Raw genomic sequence first — 24,665 nt, 5'->3', positions numbered from 1 at the left:
TCTGATTCAGAACAAATGGCAATCCATGGAACACCCAATTGCCATTTTGTTCCAATTCAGCACTAAACTGCAGATTTCCCTGGGGGAAATGCAGCGGGGCAGTGCGGATCAGCCCTAAGATTATCCTGAATCCTTGTTTTAGCTCTGCAACATTAACCTCTTGAGTGCATATGGCAATTCAGACTTCCATTTACTGAATATTATTTTTTTTTGGAAGGGATTCCCGAAAATCGTGCAGTTCCATATCTGTTTTATCCCACTTCCCCACTCCAGAGGAACTCTACATAGCCTAGCAGCAGGGAACACTTGCACATAGAAGGCCCCATCCCCATGTTCAGTCCCTGGCATCTCTAGCTAGCAGGATCAGGCAGCAGGTGTGGGGCAGGGTGGAGATCACTGCCTTTGACTGGCAGTGGTTCTCCAGAGGCTGAGTGGCAATACTGGACTAGATGAACAAAAGACTCTTTGAAATAGCATCCAGTAAGACTGCTGAAGACTTCCAGCTTCCGTGCAAGCCTTTTGGCAATAGAAATTGGGAGGGTGTGTTTGAAATTGTACCTTTCCTGCATTTTATGGGGTAGTGGTTAGTGTTGGACTAGAACCTGGAAGAACTAGGCTTCAATTTGCTTAGCCGTGAAGCTCATTGGGTAACTTTGAGCCAGCCATAAGACTCGGAGGCTGCCCCACCTCTCAGAACCATGAGCTGTGGTCTAAACCACAGAGCCTCTTGGGCTTGCTGATCAGAACTTCAGCGGTTCAAATCCCCGCAACGGTTGCTTTGTCCCAGCTCCTGCCAACCTAGCAGTTCGAAAGCATGTCAGTGCAAGTAGATAAATAGGTACCGCTGTGGTAGGAAGGTAAACAGCGTTTCTGTGTGCTCTGGTTTCCGTCAGTGTTCTGTTGCGCCAGAAGTCATGCTGGCCACATGACCTGGAAAGCTGTGCACCACAACCTTTTGACTGGACTTAACCTTTACCGGGGAGGAAAGGCGGGATATAATTGAAAGTAATAAAAAGAATAGACCTTTATTGCCTGTGTGATTACTTAGCATGAATGAGTTGTTTCTCACTGCTGAGAGGGAGTGAGGTGCAGGGGCTGGAGTGCTCAATGCAAGAATCCTGGGCTCTAATATCCAACCATTTGCAATACAGTGCTCTCCTGTGCCTCAACAGGAATTATCGGGTGCTAGCATGCCCCTCATAGGAAGAAGTGGGATAAAATTGTAATGAGTAACCTATGTTTTATAATCAGTTGGGGTTGCAATGAGGTATGAAAAACCCACTTTTACCTTCTAATGATCATAATTGCCCATATGGAAATCAGGGGCTCACAGTATTTCCTGATCAATGGCCAAAGGAGTTTGTGATCTTGCCTAGAGAGTATTTTGCTGTGACTAGCTCCAGAAGATCTCAGGAGATCAGTCTTCAGAGAATGTGAAAAAGACCAGTTGTCAAGAGTGCGTGGGGAGCAGCCTTTTAACCGTTTGGCAGGCCAACCAGTGAAGTGGCAATGACGACAACTGACGCATCCAACAATTGGTTCCTTTTCCTTTATTCTTTTTGCATAACCATTGTTTGCCATCAGCTTGCGAAAAGGAGAGCTGCATAGACCAGAGAGTTCAAGTCTCATTTTGCTTTTTTGTATTAATTAACTTCTCTGGATGGCAAAAATAATAATCAAAGCAAACAGAGTTGGAAGGTCAACCAGAGAAGACATGGCAAGATAGTGCAACAAGTTATTTGGAATCCAAAAGGATTACAAGAGAGAAATGTTTTGCAGATCACTTTCCTGCTAGATATTATAAAGTCACCAGTTACTTTTTTAAAAAAACAACAACAAAACACACACACAAAATACCATCTTTAACCATTAAAAGAAACAAAAACATTTCATCAAGTAGCTTGCATTGCTCAGGAAAGCAGTGTTTTGAAATACTCGGCAACAGCAAAATCCCCATTAGGTAACAGCTATCTGGGCAAAGACACATAGGCTGAGATAAGTCAACTTCCAAGGAGTTCATAAAAAGAAAGTTTCCAGTCCTCTGCCCACAGCCTCACCCCCACATTATTCAGGTGGCCCCCAGACCTCTAGAGAGGAATTTTAGGAGGTATAAGAGGCTACTGAGAAGTGAAGGACATCAGAAGGCTTTCTTCCATTAAACTGCGTATGTTTACTTATCTAATGCTCAGAGCCACAGTTCATACTTTTGTATTTAAAGGCACACGTGTTTATCATGGACAAGATGCCCACTTTCTCTAATGCCTGATGTGCCTATTCTTTTAAACCCGTCTCCTTATTTGCTCCCATTCCAGTAAAGGCTTCCATTTGGCATTCAGAAGTCATGTGCCCTAGTGCCCAGTTCTGATTTGATTCGCATTTCAGTCAAGATCTTTTCCCAAAAATAAGGGCAGGCCAATCTCCTGAGATACACAGTGACTGCTGTAATGGTCACAGGTGTTGTCCAACGGACTTTCTTAAAATTGCAGTCTCTTTCTCAGGAGGTGCAGAGAGGAAAGTACACCAAGGATAGAGATACACCTTTAGCCATCTTGCATTATTTTATTTTTATTTTTAGAATCTATAATTAAGAATCAAAATATTCTAGTCTGCTCAAATGAATAAATAAACCAAAGCAGGAAGGATGGTGAGGGATCTTTTCGAGGTCCTGTGTGCTGTTACTGTGGTGAGTTCTCAACAGCTGACATCCTACTTACACCATGGTTGCATGCTTTTAGTTCAACCACTAAGGCTTTTCTAAAGACAGTCTTTTTATGGAGGATGCTCAGAATCACATTAGCAAGCCCTTGCCCCCTCCCCACTTTTTTAGGGCTGAGAATACCAGGATATAGCAAGACACCCGTTTCTGTGTTTGTAGTGCAGATACTCTCCAAGGGGCCAGAAACCTAGGTTTTTTGCAGCTCAAGAGCTATTCCTTTCCTATTGCCTTGCCACATTATTGTTCCCCTTCAGAGGAGTTTCTACCTCAGTTATGTGCAATTAAAGAAGCACAGTGCAAATAAAATAGCCATCCCAGTCACTAAGATCAGAAGGATGATCATCAGGGTCTGTTTGGAGAAGATGAAAGCGTTCAAGGGAGTGTTACAGGTCTCCACCATTTAGGATTTCAGCTCACTGTGAGAAGGCAGAGATTGAATTATTTTTTTAACCCATTGCCCTGCACTTAACAGATGCCTCCCTGTTTCTCCCCTAATACTCCAGCCCCTACACTGCCCTTACAGATCAATCCCACATCCACGAACTTCCTACCAACATACCTTCTTCTCCCTCCAAACACACTCCTGTACCCTGTTGACCCACTACAAGCCATTGTTAAAACCTTGAGTGTTCTCTTTACATTCCAAAGCATATGCAACAAATAAATACTTCTAGCCTGTTGCACTTCTAACCCTGTTGGGGGAGGAGAAGACAAAGTCTGAGGAAAGTTCTCTCGTCCCACCTCAAAAGGAAGTGCAAATTGTTTGGACAACTCCGTTCCTTCCAAGCCAGAGCCACTGCGAGACATCGCTGCGGATGTGTGCATTGATTAGCGCAAAGTCTTCCCGTGGCCCCCTCAGCTGAGTTTCATGCTGATGGCCACAGCCCGCTTGTAGACCTCGGTGACGTTATCACAGTCCACCAGGGAGAAGCAGCTATCTGCCAGAGGGTTTTGGCAACGAGTCACTGTCCAGCGGCGGAGCCGCCGACCTCCTGCCTCTCCCTCCTCCTCCAGCTGCAGGAGGTCATCTGCAGAGACGGATGCTCGCATCGGGATGCCTCCGCTCCCAAGCATCCGATCAGGCAAGTCAAGCTGGTCAAAGGACTCTGTGGAAAGGATACTGTCCTCGCTCACCGCACTGGATGGGCGACTAGGGCAGGTCAGGGGCAGCTTGGGCAAGGCGACTTCTGTAAAAGGGGAGAAGACCTTGGCAGGCACGCTGTCTGACTCGGTGCTGCTGGAAGAGTACTTGCCATTATGCTTCAAGATGCCTTTCCTCCTGGTGTGATGGTCATAACTGGAGCTCTGAGGTGAGGATGCAGAGGAGGCATCACCAGAAAAGACATTGGCATCGAGGTCCATGCTAGAGTCCAAGACATCCACCGATTCACTGCGCTCTGGGGAGGAGTAGTAGCCAGACTCTCTCTTTGGGGGCTTCTTCAGGATTCCCTTCTTGGGTGCGGTAGGGGTGGCTGCAACATCTTCGTTCTTGCAGTTCAAAGCCTTGGATGACAAGACGCAAGTCAAGTCCAGGGCAGTTCCAGTATTGCCCTCCTTCCTCGTGTCCACGGGAGGCGCCATCACTAGAGGAAGAGGGGGAGGGGGAGCCTGGGTCTTCTCGCAGGAATTCCTCTTCTTCAAGATGCCTTTGGGTCTCTTGAGGATAGATTTGGATGGGTTCTCGGGAACGGGTCCTGTCTCCTGCAGAGCGTGGGAGACGTCGTTCTCCTTCTTAGACTTCTTCAGCGAGCGCTGCCTCTCCAGCGTGACACCAGGGATGTGCTGCTTGAAGAAGCAGCGGACCTTGGAGCCGTTCTCAAAGAGGGGCCTGGAGGAGCGGCGCAGCCACTCTGCCACGGTGGCCAATGGAGATTCATTCTCACGCAAGGACTCCTGCTCCCCAATGGGCACCTTGTAGCCCCAGTTCACCCACCAGTGGCTGGCAATGTCTTCAATGGTGGCTCGGCGCTCTGGGTTCACCATCAGCATCCACCGGATCAAGCCGCAGGCCTCTGAAGGACAAAGAAACCACATCAGATACACAGGTAAGGGCCATGTTCCATTTTAAATCTCCTTTCCCAGAATCTCTGTGTGTGCTTCAAGTAAGCGAAGACTCTGACCTCTCCACCTCCATTTCAGCCAATGGCTTGGCCTGTTTAACAGATATTCAAAAGCCATGACATCTGGCTGCACCGTAAGAGCAGGATGCTGGACTAAGATGGGTTATGGACCTGATCCAGCAGGCTCTCCTTATGTTCATGACTACGTATTTTATTTAATAAACAGGGACAGTTGCATGCACTGGCTGCTATGTGCTACATGTTGTTTGTGTTAACTGCACACAGAGGCACATGATGTGTAATCCACACTTTCATAAAACAATATCAAAACGGCAGAATGCAGAACTTCTACTGCCCTTTCCACTCACCCGATAGCTTGGTGGGCTCTCTATAGTCACCACTTGAGATTTGCTTGACCAGAGTCTTGTAGTCTTGACCATCAAAAGGCATTGCGCCATGAATCAAAATATAGAGGAGCACTCCAAGGGACCAACTGTCAACCTGAAGAAACAGAAAAGACATCAGCATCAGCAGGTGAAAAGAACAAGGACTGTGTTGCTCATTGCTACTGCCTTCTGGGTGTCACTAGACTACAGCTCCCTTCATCCCCAACCACGCTGGCTGGGGCTGACAAGAAGTTATAGCTCCAAGCACATGGAGGGCTCATATGTTGCATGGAGCAGGCTGCTTTAATTGCTAGGCAAAGACATATCAAGACACATAATTTGAGCTATGTGCCATGTAGACAATATCATCTTACTGATGATATTTGCCAAGGAAATGAGACAAGGAACCTCAGGCCTGGGAGCACATGGACAGAACCATCAGTGGTCTAAGAAGGGGTACCCTCACCTTCCCCGGGGTTGCCTAAGGCCTCTGTGCCCTGAATGCAGGCAGAAGATGAGAGAGAAGCCCAGACTAGAGGGTACATAACTGCCAGCCCATGAGGGACTGGCCTGAGAGAATGGTTGGGTCTGGAGTTTTGTTTTATAAGCAGCCCTCTTACCTCAGGTCCTTTGTAAGGCCTTCCATTGACGATCTCAGGGGATGCATAGAGGGGGCTCCCACAGAAGGTCTGGAGGAACCTGTCTTGTTGGAAGACATTGGAGAGGCCAAAGTCTGCAATCTAGGGGTGGGAGGGAAATAAGGTCACAGGTTAGCACTGTTGTTGGTGGAAGACCACTACCATAACCTTCATTGTGTCTGTTAAAAATATTGCTGGCCTGAATTAAGATTTTAAATCTGAACCCACAGCTTCTAGGGCTGGGCACTGGATCACAGCTGCACAGGTTGAATTTCTGCCTGCCATGCACTTGTTCAGGAGCCTTCCAGGAAAAAGGTGGAAGCCCTAAAAGCACATTCAGTTGCTAGACTAAAAAGCAGAACTGCTTCATCAGGAATGTACCAGGGCTTGAAGAACTGAGCAGCTGGGCTCTACCAGTCTTGCACTTGTGCCACAGCTGCAAGCATCTGCTGATACCACATTTTTAATACCTTTGTTTATCCAGCCCCACAGCCAATCATATCAGCCAGAAGGTACAGAACATGTTTCCAGGTTCACAGTTGCGGAACGGCCTATTGTTCAGGCAACATAGACCATGGGAGGTCTTTGTTTATTATTAACTGCACAAAAATCTCCATTATGTTAACAGTTGACTGGCTCTTTTTTTTTAAGGAGGAAAAACTCTCTGGGTGAAAGAGTTTATGCCATTAAGCAGAACTTTGGGGCCCTTGTTTCCTTATCCTTGCAATATACGAGGAGTTGCAGCCCCCTGGATTTTAACAGTTCTGGGATACCACATTTTCCTACCAGTCCCTCTTGCTGCATTATGAAAGGTAGGGAACTCAGTGGGCTGACACCACAAATCTGGGCCTTGAGGCAGTGTCATCTTCATGCATCCCTCATCACCTCTGTGAACCCAGACCTCATAATTCCCCTACAGAAGGGTTTGGCTACATAAGCGCCTATGGGAATTAGTTGATGTACCATTATCATAGCAGATGCCTGGCAGTCCAGTAAGACCACAGTTTTAAAGTTATTACAACGGATTTCTTTTCTCTGCATAAAGAAAAGGGTAGCCCAAGGTGCTGCCCTTATGGACTGTCTGCTGGTGGACTGCAAACTCAGTCATCCCTAAGCAATGGCTGTTCTGGCGGAGGCTCAAACTCTTATGGCTTCAAGCCCCACACCGGGCAAAAGATTCCTGCATTGCAGAAGGTTGGGACAAGATGAGCTCGTTGACCCTTCCAACTCTACAAAACTATGATTTTATGATATCTGGAGGGTCACATACTGGCTACCCTTGGTGTAAGATTTATCCTTCCACTGAGTGTGAAAAGTGAACATTGCTTCTTTCAATTATCAGAGAAGTTTCCTACTTGGTTATCTGTTGCTCAAAAGGTGCCTGGGAATTTCACTTTCTTATTATTCCATAGTAGGACAGCTCTAGGTATTATCCTTTTGCACAGAACTAGAATAAACTCTATTGGATTATTCTTAAGCCTGACAACTGAAATATGTAGTCTAATCATCTTGGAAACAGGCATTTCCTCCTTGCTTGTAAGCCACAAAAAACTTTCCCCTTATCCCTAACTTGCCATGAGTCACTATTTGGATTACACGGAATAGCTGCATGTTTATCATGGGAGATATGCCCTGGTATTCTGGTAACTGCTGGCTATTTATAGCTCCTTCGTCTCCCTGGTTAAAGGATCCTGGTCCCCAACAAATATCAAGGATTTGGAGGACAGCATTTTCTCGTTTTCCACAGTTACAAGAAATAGCAAGGCTCACCTTTCCCCTTTGCAACCCTGGCATCCAACAGTAGCGGGTGCCAGTTTAGAAATGAGAACAACCACAGAGAACATGGTCTGAACCATCCTTGCCCAAACATCTGCCCTCCAGATGTTGTTGGACTCCAAATCACATCACATCCTGCCAGCCTGGTCAATGGTCAAGGATGAAGGGCGTTGTGGCTGCCCAAACATTAAGACTCCACAATGCAAATGTAAAGCATATTCACTGGCCACAACGTTTGTTAGTTTCTCTCTTGCATTGATATTAATTTTGTCATTAGCTTTCTATTGCGCTTTTAAAGTCCTCTTTTCTGTATATTTTGCTGTTATCTGAAAGCAACCTTGACTTTAAAGGTGCAAATAATGTCCTCACAGACATTTGAGCATCACATGTTGCAAGCTACTGACAACTTGAATAGCTCCACTTACCTTGATGTTGCCGTTAGCGTCCAGAAGGATGTTTTCTAGCTTCAGGTCTCTATGAACAATTCCATTCTGTTGAGAGAGGGAAAAGGAGAGTTTAGGTTTGTTTTTTCTGGTGGAAGCCAAAGCATGCTAGAAGTCTGCCTCTACTAATTCTGTCCATCTATAGAGATGCTAGCAGTGTGTTTAACAGACTGTTGTTTTTTTTCTTAAGGGCAAAAAGCCCAAAGCAGCCAGACAGGAAACTAAAGTGAGAGACACAATATACACACCCACTAGGAATACAGGAGAGAAAGTTCTAACAAGGGATTCCAGTAAATGTTCGGCCCAACAATTAGGTTCAAACTGAGAACCTTCCACTTTATTCTACTGTCGTAGTGCTCTTCTACACAACTAGAGAACTTTCCATAAGGGCATGTGCTTGCATACAAACCTGAGAGCCATGTTTTCATAATCGCAAGTCCATGAAAGTAAGTAGGATCACAACAAATGAAAGCTCCAATTGCACTGAACAATGACAAAAGCTCTAAATGTCTACAAAGGACCTCTTTAACCAAGCGTTGCATGTTGCTATTCTTGTTTCCCCATCTCCAAAGCAAGATGGTGGGTGAAAGAACGTCAGGTTTGCTAGTGTCATTTCTCAGATACAAGCACAAAGCTCTCTCCTTTGCATTCATGATGCATCATGCTCATGGCCATCCACATATTGCCTATTATCTGACCAATGTTTGGTACCACTATCTGCCATGGACCTGAAATCATGTGATGGAGCCGGCACATTCAGTTGCTATCATTGCCTGATATTTAACAATTTCACGAGCAAAGTAGAAAGAAGTCAGGCTCCTTAGTCCATATTACTGCAATGTGGAGTTTAGGTACTGCCATGACAAATTGCAATTATGTACCCTGATCACACCTTCCACGCAAGCCCATTTTTGTCCTCTGGCCTTTAACATTCCTAGAATCCCAAAATTCCTTCCCAAAAGAAAGAGAGTTCCAAAACCTGCACCTCTACATTCCTCCCCACATTCTGCAACAAAAACAAAACATGCAAAGTGGGAGGAGGCCAGGAATTCTAGTCATTTATTGCCTGGGTATATATTACGAGTGCTTTATCCAAGCTCAATCTATCACCTTAATTTTTTTTGTCTGCCTCAAAACTTCAGCAGATCACAGGAATACATTTTGAAAGTAGAATAAATGAGATTAGCTGCTTTCCAGTTTAGCAAATGAGCTTACCATTTTTGGTATACACTTTGCAAGTGGCAAAAATAAAATTAACCAAATCCAGACTTTCAAGAGTCAACAAAATTTCATGGGCTCTCTCTCTAAACATTCAGTGATGCAATACTACCAGCATCTGTTTCCTTAACAGTCAAGATTTAAAACTATAAAAAACTGATGACACAGCAGGTAGAAAGAGGTTTGTTCACATTCCCCATACAGATCAGCACAACTGAGTTTGTCGCTTCACAGGGACCCTTTCGCTTCAAGTAAAAGTGAAAATGCAAACCAGAATGTTTTACATTTTTAGTATTAAATCCAGTGTGACAGCTATGGGTGTTCCCCCAAGTGCAGGGTTGACATTGACAATACTGCTGTGACTAACCTCGTTAGGAAAACATAGTGCCTTAGCAGTACACAAAACACCCTGAGGAAATATGCAGCTTTGCTTGTCTCCCAACACCGTAACACCTCTGGACAGAACATAGTACCTGTCCAATCCAATACTACACATAGAACACATCCAAACTACACAGCCTGTGCGCATAAAAACCTTTGTGGAAACTGAGCATGCAGTTTGGGCCTATGTGTACACTATAATTCAGATGACTTGTCCCAGGGGCACCATGCCTTGGAATGGGCAGTGTTGCTCAAACTGGCCCACTATGTACAGCAGGACAAGGGTCTAATAGCCCTCCCCTATCACTTCTTTCCTTTAAGGAGGAGGTGGCCCGCCAATGTTTATGTCCTTGTTAACATCAAAATTCCTATGACTGCCAATAATAACTAACCTTTATATCTGTAACTGTTCTATAACAGTTCATTCATAACATCTTGTATGATCCATGCTTGAAGCATGTTGCTGCATGGTGATGCAAATATATTATGCACTGTATGTTACCTGTAGACCAATGCAGATCCACAAACTTGTTTCAGACATTCACACAGGCTTGTGAATGGGTCAGAGTGGTTTTCCGCTTGCCCCATGGTTTCTAGGCACAGGTCAGAGCAGTTCTGCCTTTGCCCTGCTGCTTTTCCACAGACAGCCTATGCTTTAGTGCTAAATTGGAACAAATAGCAATCCGGTTTGCTCAGATTCAGCGGTAAACTGTGGATTTTCCCAAGCGAAAGCAGCAGGGCAAACAGCACTGTGGATGAATCAACAGATACAAGGAAAGCAGGAAGCAAGAGAATGAGCCCTCTTTTTTTGCTGTAACATGGTAAGCAGAACTTGTGGATCACACCATTGGGGAGATCATTGAAGACAAGGAGGCAACTCCTGGTGATATTTGAACAGAGTCTCAAGACTCCTACGTGCCTAGACTTTCAAAGTGTCTTACGTAACTGCTGGATAAACAGCACAGACATGAGAAGGTGCACCAAGACTTTATTTGACTCACCTTGTGACAGTAGTAGATAGCAGACACCACCTGCCTGAAGAAGTGTCGGGCTTCCTGCTCAGTTAATCTCTGGCGCTCACTGATGTAGTCGTAGAGGTCTCCCTTGCTGGCATACTCCATCACAATGACAATCTTGCTGCTGTTTTCAAATACTACATGAACAAGAACAGGGACGGAATTAAGATGAATCACAAAGAATCCAATATGTCTAAGCTGAACAATCTTGATGACAAGTCTGTGGCCTTCGTTCCTATCCCAAGAGTGGGGAACTTCTGCTCCTCTTGACATTGTTGGATTCCCAGTTCTCATCAGCTCCAGCCAAGGTGATCAATGGTTAGGGATGATGGGCATTCTAGTCCAACAGCCCCGTCCCTGTCCTATCCTGACTTGTGTCCCTTCCAAATCAGGCTCATGAAGTTGGTGCTCTAGCGTACCATTTCAGTTCACTATTCCAGCATCTCAGCTGGATGCTTCCAATGCCATCTTCATGCAAGGCAAATGCAGCATTATTTTAAATAGTGCATTCCTATAAATTCTAAGATGGCACAACACCTGCCTGTTTAACAAACAGGCGCATTTCATTCAAGTCTAATGCATTTTACCAGTTAGTAGCTTAGGGTCAGGTTTTTCCTATCACAATTTAACACACCGTTCAAGTCATTTTGGGGTTAAAGTAAGAGCTATGGACCAAATGGCACAGGCTGTACAAACACACAGAGCCTTGTGAAATGCCAACCCTTCTGCTATATTTAGCAACACGGTGCCTTAAGAACTCCCACCGTCACCAGTATTTACAATACTGCACGTATCTGCCATATGCCAACAATAAATGTGCAATACCTGGAGCCAGGCTCCAGGTTAGAACACACACCTTACGTGGCATTTCACAGAGTTCTAAGAACAATTTTGCAGGAATCCTTACTCTCAAAGCTGGAAATAATAGGAGCTGGCTGCTATTGCTTTAAAAAAAAAATAGAGACCATGCCGCCACTACAAGTTGTTTTGTACACAAAAACAAGGAAGAAAGTACGAAAGGGTGTAGGAGGGGAACTTTCACCCTCTAGATCTGTGTGCTGCTGCTACTACTGAGTCATCCATTTGTGCCTCCGGTAGAAGCCACAGAGAGTTTCAACCCTTGCAACATTGTGGAGTTGACGAAAAATGACATTTACTTGTACATTAGAATGGGAAACAGAAGAAACAGCAACCAGCACTGCTTAGTGAAAAGAGCTTTGTGGTCCCCCCCCCCCACCAATTAGTTTTGCAGATAGCCTCCTAAAAATTACAGAAACATTTTAGCACACTTTTGATACCTATAGTAAATGGAAATCATGCCCTATGCATATCATATTTAACAACATCGGAATTGATTATATATGGGTCTCTCCATGTATATCTGGTTGGAGCTACAACTTCTTGAGTTCAGTCTGACCCCTTTCTGAAAAGTCAGACATCTGAAAAATAGGCTGGCACCAATATTATATGGATATACAGTAGTACCTGTACCTGAAGAGGGGCAGTGTGTTAAATGTTCTTACCTTCATGGACACCAATGATGTGGGGGTGATTGAGAGACGACATTATTTCAATCTCTCTCCGGATATGGACAAGATCCTGCTCATCCTTTATTTTGTCTTTCCGGATAGATTTGATGGCAACCTGGAAAACAGGGAGTTTGAAAAATGGTTAGCCAATAAGTCATCTCCTTCCTTGCTGATGGAAATACAACATACCAGTGTGTTCATGATTGGAAATAGACCAGCTACAAGCTCTGTGTCACAGGGGTGATATCTATTTAAAGTGATCCATATTGGTGGACATGAGGCATCAACACAACAAAACGATGGGTTACAAATTCTTACATGCTAATATAATAAAAATCCAGTAAATGTGCATGACAGCATCAGCTACTAAGGATCTGAAGCTTTAAAGTACCATATGGAGTTAAGAATTGGCTCAGTATTTGGAAGCTCACATGTTTATACTGACAACTGAAGAAATGCATGATGGGAAGCATGCAATCTGATTGGCTAACTAAAGAGACACTCTTGGGGAACACTGACTCTAGAAACACTTTGGTTCAAGGCTAGTGATTAAGACAATCCTATTCTATTTGAATCAAAGTTGCACTGAAGTTTATCATGTTCTTTTCAACATACACCTGCTTTGTTCTTTTTTAAGGCAGGGGCTATACACAGGCATCATATGTTTCAGGCTTAGGTAAAGAGCTTCTGCAGTTAGGATACATCACTGTATGGAATGTGACCAGTGAACATGACTTAATATCAAGAGCTTTACTTGATGCCCTTAGGAACAGTTCTGTTATATTAGACTGAGAATAAGTCACTCAAATTTATAAAGAAAGAAAGAAATGGAAGAGAAGCCGTGAGTTCCAGGTAATGTTCTCTTTTGTGGAAAAGAAGTACTAGTAAACACAGAACTCCCCCCACCCACCCCAGCAATACAACCAGCAATCCAAAATGGTGGAAATTTGAACCGGCAGGAGGAAACCTTCCAAAGTTTGCTCAGATTTCTTTATTATGAAAATTCCTCCACAAGGAAATGAAGGGGAGGAGAGAGGGAAAGTGAGAGGACCAGAGAATAGATGCAGCTAATCCTCTTTCAAAGGGATTGTGAAGACAATGGACTCCTTGGGTTGAATTTACAAGGGAATCCAGCACAACCTCGTTTCTTCTATCAGACAAGAATGCGGAACAGCATTAATCCTGTAAAAGGATCCTGGAGGACACACAATACTAAGCCTCCCAGCAACAACAAGGAAAGGGAGGCCTGGCCTTGCATCCCAAAAGCAGTGAAGTGTTAGAGCTCTCTCCCATGCAACCACCATCAACACACAATTCACTATTACCACTAACAGATAGAGGGCGGCACTGTGCATTCAAGTCAGGGGTCAGCAACCTTTTTCAGCCCTGGGCCATCCCGCAGACCATGTGGTGGGCCAGACTATATTTTGAAGAAAAAGATGAACAAATTTCTATGCCCCACAAATAACCCAGGGATGCATTTTAAATAAAAAGACACATTCTACTCATGTAAAAACACGCTGATTCCCAGACCGTCCATGGGCCGGATTGAGAAGGCGTTTGGGCAGGATCTGGCCCACGGGCCTTAGGTTGCCTACCCCTGATTTACCGTAAGTAGTTCAAAGGATGGGGTACCAAGCTATCCCCTGTTTGCCTCGGCAGCAAAGAGGTCTGGCCTTGGAGGCCTGAGTAAGGGCAACAGAATCAAGAGATGGTCCAGTTGCTAGTTAGAGAGTTAGCTTGGGATCCAAGAAATCAGATTCATCTGCACTTCCTTTTCAAAAAAAAAATCCCATGATTTTAGCAGTCATATACAATTTTAAATGGTTTGTTTTCAAGCTTCAAATTAGCTTCAAAGCGAGCCAAACAAGAATACAAGATGGTGGCCTTTCCCACTGCACTTTTAGGAAAATAAAAGTTGCCCTCAATCACAGTGTAATAATCACAAAAACTATCCTAACAAGAATATTTTCAGAGAAATGTAAGTGGTGCATGCAAGTCCCAGAATTTGTTAACCCAATATTTACCCACCAATGCTGGCTGCTCTCCATATCTGGGGTCACTGGGCAATATTGCCACAGCAGTGTGTTGTTTAGCAATACCTATTTCATCACCACCTTCCCACTTATGAGTTTGTTGCAGCTTTTTGAAGTTAAGGAATTGTATCCCCAAAAGATAAAAAAATTATGTGAGCTCAAGCAGGCACATCATGAATCATTTCTTGCATAAATGATCAGGGAAGTTCAAAGCAGGTTCTTCTGTGCAAGAGAGATGTATAGATCAATCAATGACATAAAAGAAAATGAATAATATAGGGAGAGGTGCCTGGGGGCAGGGGGCAGCCTACAGTTTTCTTGCAATAGGAATTACTTAATCCAGAGTTGTCGCATAAGCCAACATCCAACCTACACTTGGCATTACAGTTACAAGTAGGGAGCATCACGCCCACATCCAGTTAAGACTTATCTGCTAAATGCATTGCCTACCAACCAGCAAGGTTGAATGGGGGAACCAAATAAATAGGAGGTGTAAATAATGTTGGAAGCAATACAGATGGTGTGTTTGAGCTCAAGTCACTTTCCCTAAGGGGCCTTGGTTCAGGGGGTTAAACTTTAACCCTTTCTGCCTCAGTGCCTTATCACCTGGTCTCCCTTCTGGAATGTGCACAACTGTTGGACGATGCAAAGCCCTTTTTTGGTAAACAGACAAAGATGCAGCCTACTAATTTTACAAAGGTGCTCATCCATTCCACCCCCTCCCCTCAGGAACCCCCACTATTGAGAATCCCCATTGCTCCATTATTCACTGACCCAGAGGCGTGTGCCCAGAATGCCTGGCATCTAGTCTGGTCTGAACTGCCCTAAGGATTTGGGCACAGCTACCCAAGAGCCACCTGCCTTGCCTTCCCAGAAATTAAGAGGGCTGCCTGACAATTAAAGGACCACAGCTTGGAGGCCAGACTGAGCTCACTTGGGAAGAGAAGAGTCAGCCTTTTAATAGCTCCACTGTATGGCAAAAAGTGATATAAAAGTACTATACATTAATAAAGGGCGACGGCCACACAAACCAAAGTGTGCTCACATGTATTAGCACATGCAAGCCTTTGTGTGCCTGCCTGGCTGCCCTTCTACAGAGACTCAAGTGTGAGGAGGTACTACATTTTCCTCAGTGACCCCACAGTGACTGGATTAGCAAATTAATTTTAGCTGGTTTCTGAAGTGATTAAAGCTGCAACTAACACACTCAATGTGCAATGTATGAATGTTGGTAATCCGATCCCAAATTAGTATCAACAATAATCCAGGCTTGCATTATTGATTTTCTGAAACTTTTCATCCTAGAGATCCCTGAAGAGACACATTAGAAACTGCAATTGTGTGAAAGCTCCTAATTTTGCTTAAAAAAGAGTAACCAGATCTGTGCTTTCTGTCACCCATGGCCTTTAGCCTGGTCCTGTGTTAGAAATGTATCATTTCTGTAGAAACTCACACACATAACTGACAATAAAGTGTACAAATTGAAGGGATGCAAAAATTAGCAACTTTTTATCCATCTCACTGATTTTTCTTCTTCACTGAGGATGACATTTGACGGGGGGGGGGGGGGAGGACCTGAGCAGGGCTCTTATTAGATGGCAGCAATTTAGATCAGAGCATGATTCTAGACCCATAAGAAATTCCCCTGCCCCTGTTCATAATGCACTCGGAAAGTAAGTGTCTATGGCCCACAAGGAACTTTGAGAAAGTCTCCATTAGACTACTAGCCTCACACCCTTTCAGAGACCAGTTAGACTAGGCACATCTTTTGTGAGGTTTAACCACTGTATATAGTGCACTATGATTGTAGGCAGACCACGTATATCCCCAGTCAGTTCTGCTTGATTGTTATAATTTGGCTTTAAAGCCCATTTCAAATCCGGTTTTAATTATGGTTTTGGAGAGGAAGAGATCTCCCGACAGGTAATGAAAGTCTGTCAGGTGGTTCCAAAACCAGTTCCAGATTCTGCTCACTGCCCTAGTCCCAGAAAGCAATGAATTATATCCTACTGGCAGAGAGTGAGTGTCAAAAGTGCCACAAGCTCTCTGTTTTTGCCGCCACAGACCAGTAGACTAACAGCTACCCCACAATATACCCAAGATACTGGGGGTGTGGGGTGGGGAGAGAGAGAGACTTTCCATTTTTAGGCACACCACCCTCCCCCTTTGTCTGCACAGCACAGGACTAGGAGTCCATGTATCACATTTTGCTAGCAAAGTCTATAGAAACAGCAGGCTTCCTGTTTGATTTGGCAGAAAGCCAAAAGCTAAAAGCTACTCTCCAGCATTTAGGCAGACGCAGAATGGCAAACAGGTGTAGAAACCAATTCGGCTCGTCACTTTCATCTGGTCTGCAGTTTCACATGAAGCTCCAGATAGAAAAGAAGGCTGCTCATAATCTCTGTGTAAGCAAATAAACCAGTAATTTCATAAGGCCCGATATGAGCTTTGTTTGCAAATAAATATATTAAGTACCCGGTGGGGTACTTACGTACATAGAAAGGTGCCTGCATTAAAAATTCATTGGTTTCTTCAGTCACAGTACGTCTGACACAATATCAGTTCATTTAAAATGTGCACTCCTCTACAGCTGACTCAGGATTTACTTCCTTTGATCCACAACATCACAGAGCAAGATTTGCTTGGATGCATTTGAAGCCTAAGAAGGCCTAGATGTCAGCAAAAGCAGGTGATCAAGATGATTCCCTGAGATATGGTGACTCTTGTGTCTTCTACACAGAGGCACTGGTTATCACATACATCTCAATTTTCATTCATATGGAAATGGAATAAACAGAATGAAATTGGGGTTTTACATTGAAATTAGGAGAGGAGCTTCACCGTTTGATATTAGTAGCATCTGGAGAGCAATGCTGGTATTGCCCAAGAAGACAGTGCCAGACATACTTACAGAAAAATACAATCATAGAACTGTAGAGTTGCAAGGGATCCCAAGGGTCATCTAGTCCAATGCAATGCAAGAGTCGCAACTAAACAGTTATTGGTTTTAATAGCAGATCTTCCTTTGCTATGTCCATGCACAGTTGCTGCATGGTTAACTCAGCCTTGGAAATAAAGTCACAAAAGTCACCAGTCTGCTAAGAGGCTTGTTGTTGTTGTTTAGTCGTTTAGTCGTGTCCGACTCTTCGTGACCCCATGGACCAGAACACGCCAGGCACCCCTGTCCTCCACTACCTCCCGCAGTTTGGTCAAACCCATGCTGGTAACCTCGAAAACACTATCCAACCATCTTGTCCTCTGTCGCCCCCTTCTCCTTGTGCCCTCCATCTTTCCCAGCATCAGTGTCTTCTCCAGGGAGTCTTTTCTTCTCATGAGGTGGCCAAAGTACTGGAGCCTCAGCTTCACGATCTGTCCTTCCAGTGAGCACTCAGGGCTGATTTCCTTAAGAATGGATGCGTTTGATCTTCTTGCAGTCCATGGGACTCTCAAGAGTCTTCTCCAGCACCATAATTCAAAAGCATCAATTCTTCGGCGATCAGCCTTCTTTATGGTCCAGCTCTCACTTCCATACATCACTACTGGGAAAACCATGGCTTTAACTATACGGACCTTTGTTGGCAAGGTGACATCTCTACTTCTCAAGATGCTGTCTAGGCCTGTCATTGCCCTTCTCCCAAGAAGCAGGCGTCTTTTAATTTCGTGGCTGCTGTCACCATCTGCAGTGATCATGGAGCCCAAGAAAGTAAAATCTCTCACTACCTCCATTTCTTCCCCTTCTATTTGCCAGGAGGTGATGGGACCAGTGGCCATGATCTTCGTTTTTTTGATGTTGAGCTTCAGACCATATTTTGCGCTCTCCTCTTTCACCCTCATTAAAAGGTTCTTTAATTCCTCCTCACTTTCTGCCATCAAGGTTGTGTCATCTGCATATCTGAGGTTGTTGATATTTCTTCCAGCAATCTTAATTCCAGCTTGGGATGCATCCAGCCCAGCCTTTCGCATTATGTATTCTGCATATAAATTAAATAAGCAGGGAGACAAAATACAGCCTTGTCGTACTCCTTTCCCAATTTTGAACCAATCAGTTGTTCCATATCCAGTTCTAACTGTAGCTTCTTGTCCCACATAGAGATTTCTCAGGAGACAGATGAGGTGATCAGGCACTCCCATTTCTTTAAGAACTTGCCATAGTTTGCTGTGGTCGACACAGTCAAAGGCTTTTGCATAGTCAATGAAGCAGAAGTAGATGTCTTTCTGGAACTCTCTAGCTTTCTCCATAATCCAGCGCATGTTTGCAATTTGGTCTCTGGTTCCTCTGCCTCTTCTAAATCCAGCTTGCACTTCTGGGAGTTCTCGATCCACATACTGCTTGAGCCTTCCTTGTAGAATTTTAAGCATAACCTTGCTAGCGTGTGAAATGAGTGCAATTGTGCGGTAGTTGGAGCATTCTTTGGCACTGCCCTTCTTTGGGATTGGGATGTAGACTGATCTTCTCCAATCTTCTGGCCACTGCTGAGTTTTCCAAATTTGCTGGCATATTGAGTGTAGCACCTTAACAGCATCATCTTTTAAAATTTTAAATAGTTCAGCTGGAATACCATCACTTCCACTGGCCTTGTTATTTGCAGTGCTTTCTAAGGCCCATTTGACTTCACTTTCCAGGATGTCTGGCTCAAGGTCAGCAGCCACACTACCTGGGGTGTACGAGACATCCATATCTTCCTGGTATAATTCCTCTGTGTATTCTTGCCACCTCTTCTTGATGTCTTCTGCTTCTGTTAGGTCCTTACCACTTTTGTCCTTTATTATGGTAATCTTTGTACAAAATGTTCCTTTCATATCTCCAATTTTCTTGAACAGATCTCTGGTTCTTCCCATTCTGTTGTTTTCCTCTATTTGTTTGCATTGCTCGTTTAAGAAGGCCTTCTTGTCTCTCCTTGCTATTCTTTGGAAATCTGCATTCAATTTCCTGTATCTTTCACTATCTCCCTCGCATTTTGCTTGCCTTCTCTCCTCCGCTATTTGTAAGGCCTCGTTGGACAGCCACTTTGCTTTCTTGCATTTCCTTTTCATTGGGATGGTTTTCGTTGCTGCCTCCTGTACAATGTTACGAGCCTCCATCCATAGTTCTTCAGGCACTCTGTCTACCAAATCTAAATCCTTAAACCTGTTCCTCACTTCCACTGTGTATTCATAAGGGATTTGACTTAGATTGTATCTTACCGGCCCAGTGGTTTTTCCTACTTTCTTCAGTTTAAGCTTGAATTTTGCTATAAGAAGCTGATGATCTGAGCCACAGTCAGCTCCAGGTCTTGTTTTTGCTGACTGTATAGAGCTTCTCCATCTTTGGCTGCAGAGAATATAATCAATCTGATTTCGATGCTGCCCATCTGGTGATGTCCATGTGTAGAGTCGTCTCTTGTGTTGTTGGAAAAGCGTGTTTGTGATGACCAGCTTGTTCTCTTGACAGAACTCTATTAGCCTTTGCCCTGCTTCGTTTTGATTTCCAAGGCCAAACTTGCCAGTTGTTCCTTTTATCTCTTGCCTCCCTACTTTAGCATTCCAATCCCCTATAATGAGAAGAACATCCTTCTTTGGTGTCACTTCTATAAGGTGTTGTAAGTCTTCATAGAATTGGTCAATTTCAGTTTCTTCAGCACCAGTGGTTGGTGCATACACTTGGATTACTGTGATGTTAAAAGGTCTGCCTTGGATTCGTATCGAGATCATTCTATCATTTTTGAGATTGCATCCCAGTACAGCTTTCGCCACTCTTTTGTTGACTATGAGGGCCACTCCATTTCTTTTACAGGTTTCTTGCCCACAGTAGTAGATGTGATGGTCATCCGAACTGAATTCACCCATTCCCGTCCATTTTAGTTCACTGATGCCCAGGATGTCAATATTTATTCTTGCCATCTCATTTTTGACCACCTCCAACTTACCCAGGTTCATGGTTCTTACATTCCAGGTTCCTATGCAATATTTTTCTTTACAGCATTGGACTTTCCTTTCGCTTCCAGGCATATCCGCAACTGAGCGTCCTTTCGGCTTTGGCCCAGCCGCTTCATCAGCTCTGGATCTACTTGTACTTGCCCTCCGCTCTTCCCCAGTAGCATGTTGGACGCCTTCCGACCTGAGGGGCTCATCTTCCAGCGTCATAACTTTTATATGCCTGTTGTATTTGTCCATGTTGTTTTCTTGGCAAGGATACTGGAGTGGTTTGCCGGTTCCTCCTCCAGGTGGATCACGTTTGGTCCAAACTCTCCACTATGACCTGTTCATCTTGTGTGCCCTGCTTGGCGTAGTTCATAGCTTCTCTGAGTTCTTCAAGCCCCTTCGCCACGGCAAGGCAGTGATCCATGAAGGGGGCTAAGAGGCTATCAGTGTGCATTTCCAGACAAATGTGCATAGGAATGAGCACCCCTCATCCAAATGGTCTGGCAAGAGGAGGGCTCTATCAAGAGTTCCATCCATCCATCTGCCACCAGCCTGCTCACTGGCCAGCATGGAATTCCTGGTTGCCTAAGGGCTACAATCAAGCAATTTGTTAAAGCCACTGATCAAGGACTTGAAAAATACTTAATAGACTTGTCAGTTAAAGAAACCAAGGTGGCAATATGAGGAAGGGTGATCTTTAGACCCAGCAACCATAAGCCCAGTGAAGCTTAACAAGGTTTGAATGCATTAATAGGAGCCAGGTAACACCTGGTAGGGCCTCCCAAAAGTGTTATTATCAGGCTAGATGTTAATCAAAGAACCCCAGAAGGGGGTAGCAGAGATAGCTCAGTTGGTACAGCAGGAGACTCAATCTCCCCACCACATTGGGCAAAAGATTCCTGCACTAGACTAGGACTAGATGACCCTCGTGGTTCAACACTACAGTTCCATGATTCATCTGTAGTTTGCAGTTTGCAAAGAACCTTCAAAAGGAGTGGGGGGTGGGATAGGCACAATTCATTAGATTAGGCTGGATATGATGCGAAACAAAAGAGGCCTCGGGTTGCGCCAGACTACCTGTTTTTGTTTGCATGTTTGAGCAACTCAGCACTGCAGAAAAAGGCCAAGCCCACTACTGCAGTAATATTTATTCTTTCCTTCTACAATACCCAAAAGTCAACATGCAAATTCCTCTTTCACAAGGAAACAAAACTGCCACTGGGAGCTGTTTATCCACCACCCACATCAACACTGCTCACTAATGGGCCAAGATGATCATGCTACCAGATTAATTTATTCCCAAAATCCAGGGCTTTGCCAAGGCCTGCATAGACACGCCTTCTCCTACAGGGGTTTTGTAGAGAAACCACTGTCATTGAGCAGTAGGTTTCTAACAGGCTAGCTGCTTAGGTGCCCGTGTTCAGAACCTGGAAGTGCTGCTATTAGAACACAGTCCCTAACAGCCTTTGGGCTAATTTTAATTGTGTTCACACAGACACTGATGTATCTTCCCCAGAAATACTAATTTACACCAGCACAGCAAGGTCAAATTGGGAGAGACCAACCCTGAGAGCTTTGGGTCCCTTCCTAGATTCTGCAGAGATTCCCTCCCTCCCTGCCTGCCTGAAAACTCCAGCCAATGAAAGTCGACTTTCCCCATTTCAAATGAGGCCAGCCACAAAGGCAAACAGTGGCAGTGACAGGCAATTCATGTCAGATCAATAACAGCAGAGGAGAGAGGAGAACTAAATATAGCAGCAGAGGATTGGCTAGCTTTGTCCTCTACTTTTAAGGGGAAAGAAAAGTGTCATTGCCAAAAGGGGCCCCCAAACCACTTGCCCTCCCATTTTACAAGGGCATTTTGGCTACCACCAAAGCTCAGCCTTGCAAGGAAGCTGCTGCTATAAATGCCTTGCCATTGTCACTAAAAAAGAAAGCTACTTAAGGCAGTCTTGCAGAAGAGGTGAAATTTTCACCACCCTGGCTCAGTAGGATGTAATTGCCCTTAATCCTACCACTCTGTTCCTCACCAGCCAGAATGATTCACACCAGGAAAGTGAAGTTTAGCAAGGCCACCATTAACTTGCACAGGCCTGTCCCACAGCTTGCCAATTTAGTTTATTAACTCAGATTAGGATTAATTCGCTTTGCCTTCACTGTTTGCATCACTAATTTGGAACCAGGAGGCCTTTGCGACAAGGGGGGGGGGGAATCCCTGTCTCACAGGGCCACCCAACCAACCTCTTTCTCTTTGCACACCTCCCTTCCCTGCAACTTCACAAATTAGCTTAGAGTACCGTAAGTCCCATTAAAAACCAGTGAAATTTATTTTTGAGTAAATCTGCATAGACTCAGACTGCGGAGCTAGTTACAAGGCTCATCTGAATTGCAGATATATATTTTTTTAAAAAACGCACTCTGGCAGAAGATAACTGACATTCATTATGCAATCTATTTCTATGCTGGGGGTTGGTGGGTGAGAGAAAGAGCATGCACACATGCATGCGCACATTTTTTCCAAGGATCTCGAAGCTGCCCCGGGCACCAGCAAACCCTGAGGGCTGTGCAATCGCGATTCACGCGCCCCCTCCCCCCCTCCCCGCTCTTGGAAAGCGCTCTCCTGCAGCACCAATCGCCCCGCAGCCTTTGCGGTCCGCAGAAGGCAACCTTGCGCTGTGGAGGATGAAGACTTCTGTGATCTCCCAGGGAGAATCTGCCAACCTTTATGGCATCAGATGCGCAAAGACCATAGAGCCGCTGCCAGGCATCTCGCCATTCAGAAATGCAAAGGGAGTTCCAGTTGCCGGCTTGCACGGCTTAAAACCAGGAAGACGAGAACGCCGCGCTTGCTGCAGAGGCAGCCAGAGGGAGAAAGGGCTTTGCGGCAGGGGAATTTGGCCGAGGGCGTCCTGCCGCTGCCAGCCACCTCGCTGCTAAACTGAAAAGGAACAGCAGTGCTAATGGTGGCACAAACAGCGGGAAGATTCAAGGGAGATTTTCCCGGGGAATCCTTCGGGGAAGAAAAAACAAAACTGCGGCACCGCGGGGGGTGAGGGAGGATTCTATCCAGGCAAGCAAAGAAACTTGTTCAGGGCAACCCTGTCCGGACACCTTGCAAAGGAGGAGAGCGATCAACAGCGCGATCCTATGCAGGATTAGGAATAAGCAAGGCGTTCAAGGGGCCTGACTTCCGAGTAAACGCGTTCGGGTTTGCAGCAGCCCCAAACAGGGATGCCAACCTGAATAAAACATTTGGCGGGGGGCAGATAAGCCCCACCACACATAATCGATCACAAGATGTGGCGCGCGCACCCTATTTGAATGTCAGTGCCAATCAACTTTGGGGGTGCCTGGTCCCTTCAAATATTTTATGGGGGGGCTGCTGGGACCTCCGCCCCTACGAGTTGGCACAAGGTCAGAATCCTGCCTGGAACCCCAAGAACCATTAACTGGCCGATGATGGCCGAGAAGCTTTGGCGGAAATGGGCACGCAGCGCAATAGGCACCTTAGCATTAAGGGTCCCGGAATACTGACGCAAAGCGGGTCGCACACTCACACTCACACATGCACACGCTTCCCTCTCTCTCTCCTTACCAGCTTGCCGGATCTCTCCCGCGCCTTCTTCACCTTGCCGTAGGTGCCTTTGCCCAGGGTCTCCAGGAACTCGTAGCGATGCCGGAGGTTGTGCTTGTGGTAGTGGCGCTTCACCGCCTGCTTCTTCGCCGGGGGCTTGGGCGACTGCAGGAGCCCGTCCCTTAGCGCGGCGGAGGCCGCCGGGGGATCGGAGGGCCAGGCGCGATCCATCGCCCCCTCCGGCGCAGGTGACAAGCGAAAGCGGGCGGAGAGAGCGAGGCAGACGGAGAGAGAGCGATCGGCAGACTGCAAGCGCCGCTGGAGCCGGCCGGCAGCGCCGAGCCAATAAATGCTACAAACCTGCCCGCTGCCGGAACGCCCCCTTGCAGCCATTGGCTGCGGCGGACCACGTGGCCAACCTATTTCGCAAGGTGTCCATGGCGGTGGGGGAGAGAAAGCGGGGGGGGGGGGGGACAAGAAGCCTTGTGTTGTCAGAGAAATCTCAAGGATGCTTGGCCAGGCGCATCTGCGTGGGAGCAGAGCTATATGGACCTCAGTTGGGGCTGACTCCTGAGGAAGGATATGCATCTTGTGGTCGGGCTTTGTCTCCCAAGACAAAGAAAGCCAAGAAGACGCGATCGGTTCTATGGAGACAAGTTAAAATTACAGAAACTGAGCCACACGGCGGGGGTTGGGTCTCTGAAAAGCCAGCCTTAGCATAGCTGTTTGAAAGCGAGTTTCCAGCAGCAAGCAAGAGGCGGGAATCTTGAAAATAGCAGCATCCTACAAAATCATTACTAGACTCTCATCACTCCACAAACATCCTCCTTTTAGCACCTCGGGACCACTTCAGAAAAAAAGATGCGTTTTGTTTGTTGCCTTTTTATCAAATAGCATAGATGTTGCCTCTCCCATCATCCTCACACCAGCCCTGTGAGGTAGGACATATATACTTATTTCCCCATTAACAATGAATGTCCCTTCCAGACTT

General features: G+C 45.5%; 1 protein-coding gene across 1 annotated transcript; it reads right to left on the bottom strand.

Moving 5' to 3' along the window:
- Window positions 1-1,535: 1,535 nt before the first annotated feature.
- On the bottom strand, window positions 1,536-24,001 carry NUAK2 (NUAK family kinase 2). Its single transcript, XM_081193456.1, has 7 exons — window positions 23,696-24,001; window positions 12,158-12,278; window positions 10,620-10,771; window positions 8,002-8,067; window positions 5,783-5,902; window positions 5,145-5,277; window positions 1,536-4,728 (listed from the first exon to the last, which is right to left on the bottom strand). Exons 1-7 carry the CDS (start codon window positions 23,903-23,905, stop codon window positions 3,572-3,574), a joined length of 1,959 nt encoding a protein of 652 aa, XP_081049582.1. The 5' UTR covers window positions 23,906-24,001; the 3' UTR covers window positions 1,536-3,571.
- Window positions 24,002-24,665: the final 664 nt, after the last annotated feature.

The sequence above is a fragment of the Podarcis bocagei genome (genome assembly GCF_964188305.1).
Source record: "Podarcis bocagei genome assembly, chromosome: 5".
Taxonomy (NCBI): Eukaryota; Metazoa; Chordata; class Lepidosauria; order Squamata; family Lacertidae; genus Podarcis; species Podarcis bocagei.
The sequence above is the reverse complement of the archived record's forward strand: the minus strand, read 5'-3'. Positions and strand labels throughout refer to the sequence as shown.

Bases quoted from the DNA above. Each gene is read 5' to 3' on its own strand.
- NUAK2 (XM_081193456.1), bottom strand. From the start codon at position 23,905: ATGGATCGCGCCTGGCCCTCCGATCCCCCGGCGGCCTCCGCCGCGCTA. The intron at 8,068-10,619 runs GTGAGTCAAATA...CTCTCTCAACAG, and splicing joins CTATCTACTACTGTCACAAG to AATGGAATTGTTCATAGAGA. The intron at 5,278-5,782 runs GTAAGAGGGCTG...CTGTTTCTTCAG, and splicing joins GGCCTTACAAAGGACCTGAG to GTTGACAGTTGGTCCCTTGG.